The 14,512-nt window shown below is 37.7% G+C and overlaps 2 protein-coding genes across 2 annotated transcripts; one reads left to right on the top strand and one right to left on the bottom strand.

Moving 5' to 3' along the window:
* Nucleotides 1-6,812: 6,812 nt before the first annotated feature.
* On the top strand, nt 6,813-8,636 carry LOC113300024 (tyrosine/DOPA decarboxylase 1-like). The gene has a single exon (XM_026549157.1). It carries the CDS (start codon nt 6,886-6,888, stop codon nt 8,473-8,475), a length of 1,590 nt encoding a protein of 529 aa, XP_026404942.1. The 5' UTR covers nt 6,813-6,885; the 3' UTR covers nt 8,476-8,636.
* Nucleotides 8,637-8,774: 138 nt separating this feature from the next.
* LOC113300015 (CSC1-like protein ERD4) lies at nt 8,775-13,738 on the bottom strand. The gene is made up of 6 exons (XM_026549149.1): nt 13,311-13,738; nt 12,779-12,924; nt 11,904-12,179; nt 10,895-11,736; nt 9,995-10,250; nt 8,775-9,409 (listed from the first exon to the last, which is right to left on the bottom strand). The coding sequence occupies exons 1-6, from the start codon at nt 13,576-13,578 to the stop codon at nt 9,038-9,040; spliced, it is 2,160 nt and encodes a 719-aa protein (XP_026404934.1). The 5' UTR covers nt 13,579-13,738; the 3' UTR covers nt 8,775-9,037.
* Between the last annotated feature and the right edge of the window lie 774 nt (nt 13,739-14,512).

The following is a 14,512-nucleotide window of genomic DNA, read 5'->3' as shown; positions in this document are numbered from 1 at the left end:
AAAAAGTCATAGTAGAAAGGATCCTTTCTACTAAACAAAGGAAGGATCATACCTGCGGCCAACTGGCCAACACTGATCAGGAGGTTATTCTCATCATAGGGAAAATCCCGGATAAGAGACTCGGTGAGAACATCAGGACCATTGATGAACGAAATCTCGAATTTATGGAGACGAAAAGACTTGGTGATCTCAATAATGGATAGATGAACTAAGCTATCCTTGTCACGTAATTGAAGCCTATGAAGCTCATAGTGAGGATGAGGAGGTTAAAGGTCCTCAACATCAACTTCTTCAACCTCAGGGTCCGCAACATCCTCAGCAACCATAGCCACCTCAGTCCAGTAGGTATCTCAGGGTCCTCAGGGGGCGAGGATGGCGTAGCATCAGGATGATCCATCCGCGGAGGTGGATCAGTTGACGAAGATATCCTCGGACCCTTACGTGCAGGCTTCTTCGGGAGTCTCGTAATTCCTTGCACCAACAGGAAGAACACCCCAATCAACAATGGCGGACGAAAATCACAGTCCATACCAAAAACAAATGGAGGGCAAAAACCAATATACTTTGGGCATGGGTTTTATTAAACCAACCAAATGAGAGGGTTTAAACTCATCATGGGGCAAAATCAAAGATCATTCATCACATAATCAAATATGCAGACGAAGAACAATCATGGCAGAATCATCATCAAAACGCGAAATGGGATGAAACCCAAGATCTCATACAACGTGAACAGGTGAAAAAGAACTATAATTCTTACATGCAAGCACCACAACAACATCAACCAATCAAAAGAGAAGATACAAAACCGAGCATGAAGAAATATGAAAATAACAACAACGGGTAAGAACCACTTACTTGTATAATCAAGCGCTAAACCAGAACTCTGAAGAATCGCAGGAGAATTGGAGCAGTTAGCGGCAGGAGAAAAATCTCTGTGAAAGAGATGGAGAGCGACAGTTCGAGGAAGGGGAAAAGGAGTTAATGAAAATTCCTTCTCTTTATTCCTTCTTATAGGAGGCTGGAGAATCCAAAAATTTGGATGTCCCGAAATTCAAGGGGAAGTTATTGCATGAAAGGACATGTAGGGACCACCCAATCGGTACGTGCAAAATGGCGGCGTAACGGAAGTTTTCTTCCAATCCTACCAAACGGTAGAATATGAAAGAAAAAGGGAAAACTGTGAATACCAATATTCTGCAGAGCACGTGTCATGATCTTAGTGGATGCATACAAGATTAACTGTGTATCCCTCGCTATACAGAGAAGCCTGAGTAACAAAGGATACCTTCGCAGATCTACTTTATCCCGTCCCAAGGAAGGATGCCTCGACGGTTGAGATGAGAAGAGTAAAAGCCTAGTCTACAAGGAGGAAGCTGGCGAAGGGACAAAGGTAGATGAGATATTTAATCGGCATTAAATACACAAATCTCTTATCTACATGCATAATCAGAGCACGTGGAGAGAGACTATGTGGCAGAACCCGATTGGCAGAAGCAGGCGGTGAACGAAGGTACAACCTATACTAAGGTTAGGGAGCTCCCGAAGGAACGTGGGTCAGCTGAGATGGCAAGGTTCGACTGGATAAGGAAAGCGGCGAATGAAGGTACCATTTGTACGAAAGGTATATCAGCAGACGATGGACCCAAAGGCAGCAAAGATATACCTTTAGCAGAAGGGGCTATAAATACCAAGCCTCACCAACAAGCTAAAGGCATTCAATATCTAGGAGAGAATATCTAGTCTTAATCTTATACCTCTTTAATGTTTAGAACTTAAGTATTCTTCAACTTGAGTTCTCTCTATTACTTTGGGAAGCATTTAAGATCTTTGTAACCACCATAGTTAATACAAAAAAATCACTCATTACCCCGTGGACGTAGACGAAAGTCGAACCACGTAATCTCTTCTGTCTCATGATAACTTAGAAGCTCTTATATTATATTTGTGTTATTCGTTATTATTGTGTTCTTGAATACCTTTTATTACTTAGCATTATCAGTTCAACATAGGTATCAATACTACTTAGTATATGATTCTCTGAGTTGTATACATTACGTAGACTACGGGAAAACGAGTAGTGACAATATCCAAGTCTCGGATTAAGATAGAAAGTGTAGTTAAGCATTAGACTTCACGACGTTCATCAATTGAAGACGAAGAACTACTAAGGGGAGATTGTGGAACTTCATCGACAAAAGGTATGTGGAGACTTGAACTCATCTATCACTCAAAAGTCTATCTACTTTATCTCGTATTTGAGACAAAACTCGTACAACTATATAGACTTCAATTATGCACATTTGATATTTCGAGCTGACTTTAACTCGCTTACATATTTCTCGAAATATGTGTTGGTAAGCTTTCGCTTTAACCAAGTTCATCTTATATTCTTGACGAAAGTCAAAAGATGATCATGTGAAAATCGCCTAGTAACATCTTACATGATTTGTGTGAGACAATCATTTGATGTAGACTCGGAATGTTTCATATTGATCATTCGATCACTTGAAAATTGCTTTGAAGTTAATAGTTTGTGTGAGACAGCTACTGTCGTCTTCCAAGAATGTTTCAATGGTCGAAATGAGAGTTTAGAACAATTGGATATAAGCACAGTATGCGTACTTGCATATGTGTAATCCAAGTCTGGGAACCATGGTATGCATACCCGTACGCGCACTGATTGATTTTGTAGAGGTCCGGGAACTAAGTACGCATACCGATACGCGTACTGACGTGAGGTTCAAGTTCCAGGACTTTACTGAGTTTGGTGGTATACGTACCCGTTCGCATACTAGCGAACCCAAACTTAGTCCGACTACTAAGGTATGTGTACCCGTTTGCATACTTGAGTGGGTTATGTTCTAAAATCGGTTTGTTCATGAACTAATACATTTATATAATAAGGAATGCAATCTTTTGCAAACCATGGCTATAATGTTCATGACTTGATTCGAGTGAATCAAAATCGATTTTGCTTCAATTGTGTCTTGTATACTTCTATGAGAATATAAAAAATTGAACAACTCTGAACTAGTTTCATTTGAGTCATTTGAACTAGTTATGGTTAAGATGAATAAGGTTGATATGAAAGTGTTCATATGGCTAACTTCAGTTAACTATTGTTGAGCCAACAAAGGTGTACATGTTTAGGTACGGTTACTCATATCTAAATGAAGTCACTTTTCATTTGTGTGTAACAAGCTAAGTTCTATCTAACGGTTGAAAGATATTAGCTTGAGTCTAATCAGGTTTTCATCTGACGGTGAATATTGAATGCTTTGTTACCAAGGTAGCATTGATTGCAAACCCTGATTTGAAGAATATATAAAGGAGAACTCTAGCAACTGGGAAACCTAATCCCCACACCTTCTGTGTGATATTAGTTGCGACTAGAGTCGATTCTCCTTTAACCTTAGGTTTTTCCAAAACCCTATAGGTTAACGACTTGAAGTCTTCATTGGTTTTGTGAAGCCAGACCCAGCTATTTTCTCTGTAGTTGCGTCTACTGATCTTGTTGTTTCTATCGTGATTGAGTATTATCTTCTCTAAGATTTTCTCGAGATTTAATCTCCGATAGGCAAGATAAAAAGTAGTCACAAACATCTTCGTCTCATCGTTTGTGATTCCACCATATCTTGTTTCGCTACCATATGATTAAGATTATTATGAGGTGATTGATATTTCTAGGCTGTTTTTCGGGAATATAAGTCTGGTGTATCAATTGGTTCTTTTTCGCCTTGATTTATCAAAAGACGGAACAAAACTCATAGGTATATCTGTGGGAGACAGATTTATCTATTCAATAGACTTTTCTGTGTGAGACAAATTGGTTTATCAAGTTTTCGACTTTGGGTCGTAAAAACTCTTAATTGTGGGTGAGATCGGCTAAGAGAATCAAGTGCGTAGAGTCATGCTGGGATTCAAAGACGTAAGGAGCACAATCGTACCTTGATCAGTGTGTGATTGGTTAGGGCTCAACTACATTCCAGACCGAAGTTAACTTGGAGTAGGCTAGTGTCTGTAGCGGCTTAATACAGTGTGGAGTTCAAATCTGGACTAGGTCCCTGGGTTTTTTGCGTTTGCGGTTTCCTCGTTAAAAAACTTCTGGTGTCTCTGTTATTTCTTTTCCGCATTATATTTGTTTATATAATTGAAATATCACAAGTTGTGCGTAAGTTCAATCAATTGTGAATCCAGCCTTTGGTTGTTGATTAAATTGATTGACACTTGGATATTGGTTTTTGATACCGTCCAAGTTATTTCTTATATTCAATCGATCGGACTCGCAAATTCCTATTTGTTTGATTGCAGATTGAATTGAGAAATTGAGATATAACTCCTTGATATACTTTTCTTAAGATTGAGTCTGACTGTCTAGTTGATTCTCTTAAAAGTATATTGGAGTTAGTCAATACAGATTGCTAAGCGAAATATTGGGTCTGGTTGTTAGACCCCCGCTTTTTCAAGCACCAAACATATTATGCCGCTACAGACACTAGCCTACTATCATACTTGGGACTGGAATGTTCCACCCTCCAAGTGATTCAGTTATAGTCGTGCTCCTTACGTCTCTTGAACCTCGCAAGACTCTATGCAATTGATTCCCTTAGCTGACGTATTGTACGTCCTAAGAGTTGCTTCAACCTAAGTGGAGACTTGTGATACCAATCTTCCTCTAGCAGATAAGCCTATTTGATTTCTCTTTAGATCAAAAATCAAGGCTTGGAAATCTGTTTGGGATAGACATAGCTAGAAAGCCTCACAAATCCGGAACACTTACACTCAATTAGATGAGAAGGCTGGATTATTAACCACCTTTCATGAACAATCTTGAACTAATCAATTAAGAGAAATTTTCATATATCTATCTTGAGAATCACAAAGTCTTAGATGAAGAGAATTTTGTGATTTCTATCTATGTTGCCTGAAAGAAATTATGAAAACCTCGATAACAGAAAAATTAAGATCATGAAATGTAAAGTAGTGTCACCGTGATACAAGAAGCCAATAAGAAAATCATTAACAGATGTTGTAGTAGAACGGCACAGGGACCGAACTAGGGGTTTTTTCCGTAGTACAAAGTTTGAAAAGCCTTAAATCTAATAGAAAATAATGTCTTTTTCAGCTACTTGTCAAAAACTATTTACTTAAGCCAAGCACTACTTGTCAAAAACTATTTACTTAAGCCAAGCACTATGGTGCAAGACTTCCCTTTTCTATCTCTCAAATAATGGGAATGGATATAGGTCACAAGACAGCTCCACTATGGTGCCCTTTTATCCCTTCCCTACATGATATGAAAACTGAGTTTCCGTATGAATAGTGCTATACGGAAACCGAGTTTCCGATATTTTTTCACAATTTCTTTTCCGTTGGAATATGTTTGTTTAGGTAAAGAAAGATAATTTAGAGTAAAAAAAGAGATACAATATGTAAAAAATAGATATCATAGGTAAAAAAAGAGTTTTAGTAAAAAGAAAGAGTGAAAAAAGAAAGTTTTAGGATAAAACTAAAAAAACCAAATACGGAAACTCAGTTACCTTCAAATATGCTACGGAAACTGAGTATCTGCTTCAACTACTTTACGGATATTGAGTTTCCGTAAAGCAGAAATTTTGACGGAAACTGATCAGATGTGATCCACTTAGTAGGGAAGGGAAGGGATTTCCCTACTTTTATAGAGATATGGAGACTATAATAGTTGTCAATTTGAATTTTTCCCTACAAATGAGGAATAGGGAAAGAAAAATGGGACACCATAGTGCTTGACCTTAACACTCACTTCTTTACCAATTATACCTCCCTCACCCGAAAGACTCCACTACAGAAGTGGAATCAAATAAAATCTTCTGCTGTCATCTGATGCTGAAGTACGTAATGTATGTTTTTATTTGCTAAAGTTGTCGAGGATATGCAGTAGTGCCACGGGGAGCCAAAATAGTGATAACTTTGTGAATGGAATTATCACGAAGCTGCTGCCCATCTACGGCTTCTATACACCACCTTATTACACCCCTATGTGTCATCTTCATCTATCATAGATTTCTTCCTCACCCTACCCATCTGAAAAAAAACAGGAGGTCCATTTTAAAGTGAGCCAATAAAGCGCCGACACATAGGGGTGTAAAAAATTTGGGGGAAAATCGGGAGGATTTCAGCATTTTCGGAATTATCACGGGCCAAAACAGAAGATGCAGGCTGAAAAGCACTACTTAATTACTAGTGTACTACACTGAAAAGCAAAACTTTGGCAGCACAGTATAGCTTATCATATTAGTACTAAATACTGGAAAATATATCATTATATCAACTATACTACACTGTATAGTAGTACTACACTGGAAACATAAAATTAGAATGTTAGGTAGCACTTTATAATTTATCGATTACATTAGTACATTACTACTGTTTTTTTACTAGTTAAAAGAGTAAAAAAGTATTGAGTATAAATCGGACTTTTTGCAGTCTGAACTGCTCTGAAGTATCCCACTATTTTGGAACACCCTTGACCGTTTCAACTCATAGGAATTATTTAATCTATATTTCCACAGATCTGTCCGCTCTCTCGTTTTAAATGTGTGAAAATAACCTTACACTCCAGACAAATGGATACGCCATTCAGCCATTGCCATACAATAATTGACTGACACCACGCCACATCACACCACTCGTTATTCAACCCTCAACGTGATTCATCAGGACTAATCTGATTTGCAACATTGAAGACACCTTCACGCGTCTCATATATCAATTTCTTCTTTCTATATAAGCTCTCACTTCTTCCATTCTTCACACTCACTAACTCACTCTTTCCTACTTCTCCATTCTTCTGCTTCACTCACTCCATCTGTCCCAGCTCATTAACCCAAGTAAATAATACTAATGGGTAGTCTTCCATCTGATAGCCTTGAAACATTATCATTATGTTCTCAAAATCCACTAGACCATGATGAGTTCAGAAGACAAGGTCACATGATCATTGATTTCCTGGCCGATTATTACAAAAATGTTGAAAGTTATCCAGTCAGAAGCCAAGTCGAACCTGGTTATCTCAGCAAACGACTACCTGAATCGGCTCCAAACGATTCTGAATCCATAGAAACCATTCTTCAAGATGTCACAAATGATATTATCCCTGGTCTTACTCATTGGCAGAGTCCAAATTACTTTGCTTATTTTCCTTCTAGTGGTTCTGTTGCCGGATTCCTTGGGGAAATGCTTAGCACTGGATTTAATGTCGTTGGCTTCAATTGGATGTCATCACCAGCTGCAACGGAGTTGGAAAGTGTTGTTATGAATTGGCTCGGACAGATGCTTAACCTTCCAAAATCATTCCTCTTCTCATCAGATGATAATGCAGGAAGTTCAGGTGGAGGAGTTTTGCAAGGGACTACCTGTGAAGCAATTTTATGTACATTGACTGCAGCAAGAGATAAAATGCTGAACAAAATCGGTAGAGAGAATATCAATAAGCTAGTTGTTTACGCTTCTGATCAAACTCATTGTGCACTTCAAAAGGCTGCTCAAATTGCTGGTATAAATCCTAAGAACTTCCGTGCTATCAAGACGTCCAAGGCTACCGAGTTCGGGCTCTCTCCAGATTCTCTCCAATCAACAATTACCGCTGATATAGAATCCGGGTTAGTTCCACTTTTTCTTTGTGCTACCGTCGGTACTACATCATCGACGGCAGTGGACCCAATAGGGCCACTTTGCGATGTTGCAAAGAAGTACGGTATTTGGGTTCACGTAGATGCTGCTTACGCTGGCAGTGCTTGCATTTGCCCAGAGTTTAGGCACTTCATAGATGGTGTCGAGGAGGCGGACTCATTTAGTCTTAATGCACACAAATGGTTCTTCACTACTTTGGATTGCTGTTGTTTATGGGTTAAAGACTCTGGTGCTCTGGTTAAGGCCTTATCAACCAACCCTGAGTATTTGAAGAACAAGGCAACTGAATCGAAACAAGTTATTGACTACAAAGATTGGCAAGTAGCACTAAGCAGAAGATTTAGATCAATGAAGCTTTGGTTAGTACTTCGCAGTTATGGAGTTGCTAACTTAAGAAGTTTCCTGAGGAGTCATGTAAAGATGGCAAAGTACTTCCAAAGGCTCATTGGTATGGACAAGAGATTCGAAATTGTGGTTCCTAGAACATTTGCTATGGTGTGTTTTCGAATTAAACCAGCTGCCATTTTCCCTCATGAAGGTGAAAATGGTGGGGAGGTTTATCTGATAGAAAATCAAGTGAATGATATCAATGCAAAGTTGCTGGAATCAGTTAATGCGTCAGGGAAGATATATATGACTCATGCTGTGGTAGGAGGGGTGTACATGATTCGGTTTGCTGTGGGTGCTACTCTCACTGAGGAGCGACATGTCACTTCGGCATGGAAGGTCGTTCAAGAGCACACAGACGCATTACTTGGTGAATTGAATGGTAATACTACTAATCTTGGGTTCCTGGATTGAGGAGTTCAGACGGAATAAAGGAGAATTCTTTTAACGATTTAATTTTCAATTAGATGAAGGTTGTAGTCTTATTGCAATTTCTTGCAAAATGATTTGTGTATTATTCCAAATTGGAAATTTAATTTTAAGTGCAGCAACTCTATTTAGAATTTATTTGATTCTATAAGTAAGCCTGTCAAAAGCAAGACCAACTGTTCTTGAGCTTTATAACGCATCTCTGTTTGGAGTATTTTCAGTATGAGTACCACACTAAGATTCCAGGAAATCCAATGCTACTAGATTGGAGAAGAAAAAAAAAAGAAAAGAAAAAAAAAGGATCTGAATTATGAACACCACAATAATTCCATGTTACAAACAAATCATAAGAAAACACAAAGTTTTTTATAAAAAAAACAAACATAAATTCCTAGTCGCACAAAGACTATAAACAAACCCAAGTGTTGCACAGGGTTTTTCTATTTGACTAATCACTAAAAAATAACACAAAACGGTAACTAAACACACCATACATACACACTTACCGTATATATACTACATCAATCATGCAAATGAACCCATCCTCTTAGATTTGTTCAGAGAGAATGTCTGCATAATGGGAAACATGACCCACATTTTCAAACTTCTCCGAACCCAGACATGATGGAACGTAAGACTTGAAGATGGCGTCCATATCAGTATCCGACTTTTTATCGTTACAGACAACTTCAAGAGGAGTGGAGGCAAATGAAGCGTAGAATTTCTTCGAACAAACGAAAGAAAACACCAAGGATGATATGGGAAGGGGGATGAGTAGGATACTGTATGGAAATTTCTTGATTCCAAAATAACCTATCATGGCAATTTGATAGATAATTAGTGCAGCGAGAATGCGAGTGTGTATGTGAGGCCACATTCTTCCGTAGCTCTCATATCTCGGCATGTAAACTTTCAGTGCCTGCAATAAGAAGAAAAAGAAATACGAATAAGAAAAATACTAAATAAAGAAGTTGAAGAAAATTAAAAAGGCCAACAACCATGAACATGGATAGATGGATGCAACAAAGCAGTTCTGTATACAGAAGATATATGGATGCTATGATTTTAAGTTTTTATGGGTAGTTTTCGCAAATATGAATTGAATATAAATAAAAACTGCATGATCCACTATACAAACATTACACATTGTATACAGAAGATATATGGATGCTATGATTTAAGTTTTTTATGGGTAATTTTTGCAAATACGAACTGAATATAAATAAAAAATGCATGTTTCACTATATAATATCTAGCATTACACATTCACCTTCGTTTATACTTGCGAAAAATAAAGCAGAAAATAGTTTGACTTTTGGTAAAGGGTCAAAGAAGAGAATGCGGAAAGATAAGTTTTGCTGCACATTAAGGAACAATATGCACTCAATTGAGTTTTTCAGAAAGAACTAAACGGAGATGGGAAAGGGGGGGAAAAGAAAACCTCATGTATCAAAACGGGTGACTGAACTACATATCAATAAAACACAAAGTTCACCAAACCTACCTGATTCCGTTGAATAAGCCATCCAAGGCCAAAGTATACAGCACTGAAGGGAATGATTAGTGGCGCTATTACAGAGTAGCAGAGGGTAATTGTGATGATCAGCATGTCATTAGGAACCCTAGTCGCATAGCTGAAATCTCCAGGAGCCCAAGCTGCTTTCACATCTGCCTCAGTCTTGCACAGAAACTTCTTCTTAATGTGGAAAACAATCAAAGGAAACAACCTTGAAATCTCAAGGCCATAGCCGACAAAAAACCTGAAATTACGAAATTGAAGAAGTTGGTAAATGACTGCTCCTTGTGGCAAAAACATAGAGAAACTGGTGACTGGAAAGCAAAATGAAAAAGATAACTGCCAATGCACACCTTTACAGCATTGCAATACAAAGTGCACTAAAAAATGCTAAAAACTACAATAACCCTTTCTATCATTGATTTATAGACTTCTATAATTGCCCACACTAACCATTTCCAATAACAAAGTTCACCCTAATTATCACCAGACACCAGCCAAAGTATGAACAAACAAAATTTTCATTCAGTAATGCTGCAGAATGGGTGCTTTATCATATATAAACACTTGGTCATATGACTACAATCACCTTAAAAGAGTAGCAAAAATCCAACCTTTGCTGTTCTCTGTTTTGTTTCTCCTAAATATATCCCTCAAATTTTCCTCGCACATCATCACTAAAATTGTCCCACTTTATCCGCTAGAGAACTAAATAATGTATTATGAAAATACTCATAAAGATAAAAAAAGCTCTCAATATACCTTGGTGAGGGAACTCTTTATTATTAAGATAAACTTAACTGGTAAATTGTCTCTTTATAAACTAAATTTAAGAAAGAAAGGTAGTAGAGAGGAAATGCAAATTGCCAAATTCGTGTGAAAAATTACCTCAAAGCCACAAAAGTGAGGAAGAAGGTTGCATTGTCTGGAAGGCCATCTCCTAACAGCTCTATGATCATGTCGGGCTGATGCTGAATAGTCTTAAACGTACGGAACAAGGTTCCACCTAATGTAACACCGAGAAAAACATTTAACACCGAGAAATAGAAATATTTTCCAGCGCTCGCTCTAATGATGTGACTTTCTTCAGGGATCCCTTCGGTCTTCGAGAGGAACATAAGGAACCTCGGAAGTAGCATCAAGAATAGAAGGAGTGCAAGCTGAGGCAGAAAAGCTTCTAGCACTGTTTTAAGTGCTGGAATATCGACGATTACCTTCATGAATGGGAGAAGCTTCTTCAAATTGTCTAGTGTCGTGAATGCAGATATAAAAGTAATAGGGATCATGTAGAAGAATATGGTCACAGCCACAATTGCGTAAACTATGTATTGACGTATTTCTCTGTGAAAAAAGTTTATTGGAAGATTGCCCCATACAAGTTGTCGGGGTTCGGGAGCTTCCATCACAGTCCATGTGTCGAGCTTTACAGCATGAATAGTCTGACCTGCAGAGACAGCTGCAGACCTGCTGGTAAAGAAGACTAGAGATGCATCTTCTTGCTTATCAGTCATTGTGGTCTTCTGTTCGGATACCCATTTGGGGCCCAATTCAGCAATCTTCTTATTGCAGTACTCTATTGTGTCTACTTTTTCTCCCAACAGACCAAGGAAGCCAATTTTGTGCATGGGTCTTGTTCCCTCCGGATTCTTTTCTTTCGAGGAAGCAAAAATAGCTTCGGCGCGGACAAGCTTCTGCCTGTAACCATCCAACTCTTCCCAAATTTTATCGAGCTACAAAAAAAAAAACATGTGTAAGATACACTATTTTTATTCACTTAGATTAGGAAGTGGCAGTTTGGGAGGTTGACTAAAGGCTCAGGAAGCCCTCGTATTCCCTTTATTGGGACTAAAGGCTTAGAAGAAGCAGATAAGGAAGTGGCAGTTTCAGATAATTTTACCTCTTTGTTGTTGGTGACAACCATTGATTTATAAAACGTTTCTGGATGAAGTTTCCGGAAGTACGAATCAACTTGTTCTTTTCGGTTTTGACCCGGCTCAAGCGGGGGAAGGTCTCTAACAAGAATGGCATATTGTTCAGGTTTCCCTTCAGGGGAACTTAAAGCTTTAGCTCTCAGGTTTTGAACATGTCTGTATGCTTTAAACAGCATGAAAAGTGTAACGATGGAAACCCAGTAGGTGCCCAACAAGAACGCCCACAACCTAGGACTTTTATTCTGAAACGTGAAAAAAGACGAACTTTAGAGAAAACAAAAGATGAAGACATAGTACGTAATAAAACATAATTACAACAGCAGAGAGACGGAAAATTTTCTTGAAGATGGCAACCATATGGATCCAGGAGGGTTCATATTTGGTACAGTTCAAAACGTATTTTCGTAGTATTAGCATTAACCTCAAATCAAAATTCACATAATATGTCACGAGGTCAAAAACAAAGAAAGAATGCACTAGGTACAGGTGAACCTCTATTGACTAGTCCTGACCCATGCACAACCATAACACAATGAACTGCTTCAACATTAAGAATGGTATAATACTTGGTGCCTAACTACAAAATGCCTTGCATCACAAAAAAAACTACAAAATGCTTTGATTTTTAAATGAGGAAAGCATATATATATCTTGGTGGTGCAATAATTAGGATCTCAACAACACTCCATCAGCAAGTCAACGAATTCAGGAAGGCACTTTGTATTTGAAAAAGAAACACAGTAATTAGCAAAGAAATCAAATACATTGCTGTATTCTGTATTTAAAAATTTCCATTAAAATAAACCATAAAGTTGAAGAAAAAAAGATGGATGTATCTTACTCTGATGTTTCCCATCGCAAGCTTGTCAAGGTTGTTGAAGGTCCCATTGCTAGTAGTCTCAGATGGTTTAGCAATACGCTCCGTAGCAGCAAGAGGTAAAAGCACCGGGAGCAACACCACACCAGAAATCACCAGTATCCCCAACACTGAAAATTTAGTAAAATAAAAAAAACATTCAAATTCAAAACTCTAATGTGCACAAACCCACTAACAGAGTAACATACCATAGAATCATAAATCAACAGGAATTACAAGAAATAGCACTATATGTGCAAACAAATTTTTTAAAAACAAACCCTAAATCCAACGATAATTCTCATTCAAAATTCTCCAAATAGCAAAAACATATTTTAGAAAATGTACGAAATTAGGAAATCTTTAGCAATCCTGACCATCATTTAGCATAATTGAGATACTAGTTAAGGAAGAAACTTAAATAAGCCTGCAATTTGTAATTCTATAATATTAAAATATGAAATCCACCCATAATCAGACAAGAAAATAGAAACAAAATTATAGTAGTAGTACTAACCAGTGCTTAAGAAGACGAAGTAAACAGCAGTATCAACACCAGAGGTAGCAACAATATCTTCTTCTGTTGATTTCAAACATTCTACTATCCATGTAAAGGGATTTCTAGTTTTTGCACTTTCTGTTGGTTCTAACCCTCTAAGAATCCTACTTGGATAATAAATCACATGATTTGATGGGTTTTTTGAAAGCCAAGCAAATAATAACATCAGAACCACAAATATTATACATGATGTTCCTAGTGATGTTAAAAACGAATTGAAATTCATCTTCTTCTTCTTTTTTAAAATCCGCTATAGAAAATCCTTCTTCTAAACTAGCCGTACATAAATTTCATTTAAGATGAATTAAAGTAGCCGTTGAAAGAGGTTGGGATTTAATGTACAGGAAATCTGAACGGCAACAATGAAGAAGAAGAACGTTAGGGAAAAATCAGAGAGAACAATATGTCTATATATAGTGTGTTAGTGTTCTCCTACAGGGTTTAGTGTCTACCTCAGTTTATCATCGTTGGATCGATTGAGTTGTGATCTCGAAGGACATCGAGTGAAGATAAAGGGATGATTAGCTGTACTAATAGTGGAATAGTGTCCACTTTTATCTTTTTGTATGAAAGAGAGAGTTGGGACACATGTCGGCTTCAGTATTTTAGGGTTGTAAATATGTGGATAAGATGAGTAGAGTGAGTGTATTCTGTTGAATGACCGAAACATCCTTCAATAACTACCAAGGAAATGTCGGTACGACCTAAAGGAAGTGTATTTGATATGCCCTTTGATTTGATTTTATAAGACTTTTTAAGGCTCACACCACTCACACGTAAACGTAGGAATAATTTAAGACGGGATTTTTGAAAAGGGCTCCAGCGGAGGAAGGGAGAGATCATATGATGGTGTGAATATGACGGATCACACACTAGTGGCAGTAGGCACGAATACTTTTTCATAACGGTAGTTGTCGACCATCCTGGTTATTTTTTCATAGTACATGAAACACCCGGAAAATCGTATATCTAATATATTTTGTAGAAGAAATGAGCCAAATGTTGAATAATGGCGTCTTCAATATAAGGGGTAAAGTGAAGTACGCCAACTCTTCCAAAAGTCACAAATTGATGGTCGTAGTCCTTGATTCAGGAATTCAATCATCGTTAATCATTCTAATTTACGATCTTTGGATCGGTTTTCGGTGATATTTGGTTAG

Source organism: Papaver somniferum, chromosome 1, assembly GCF_003573695.1.
Source record: "Papaver somniferum cultivar HN1 chromosome 1, ASM357369v1, whole genome shotgun sequence".
Lineage (NCBI taxonomy): Eukaryota > Viridiplantae > Streptophyta > Magnoliopsida > Ranunculales > Papaveraceae > Papaver > Papaver somniferum.
Note: the sequence above shows the minus strand (reverse complement) of the source record. Positions and strands in the feature narration are given on the sequence as shown.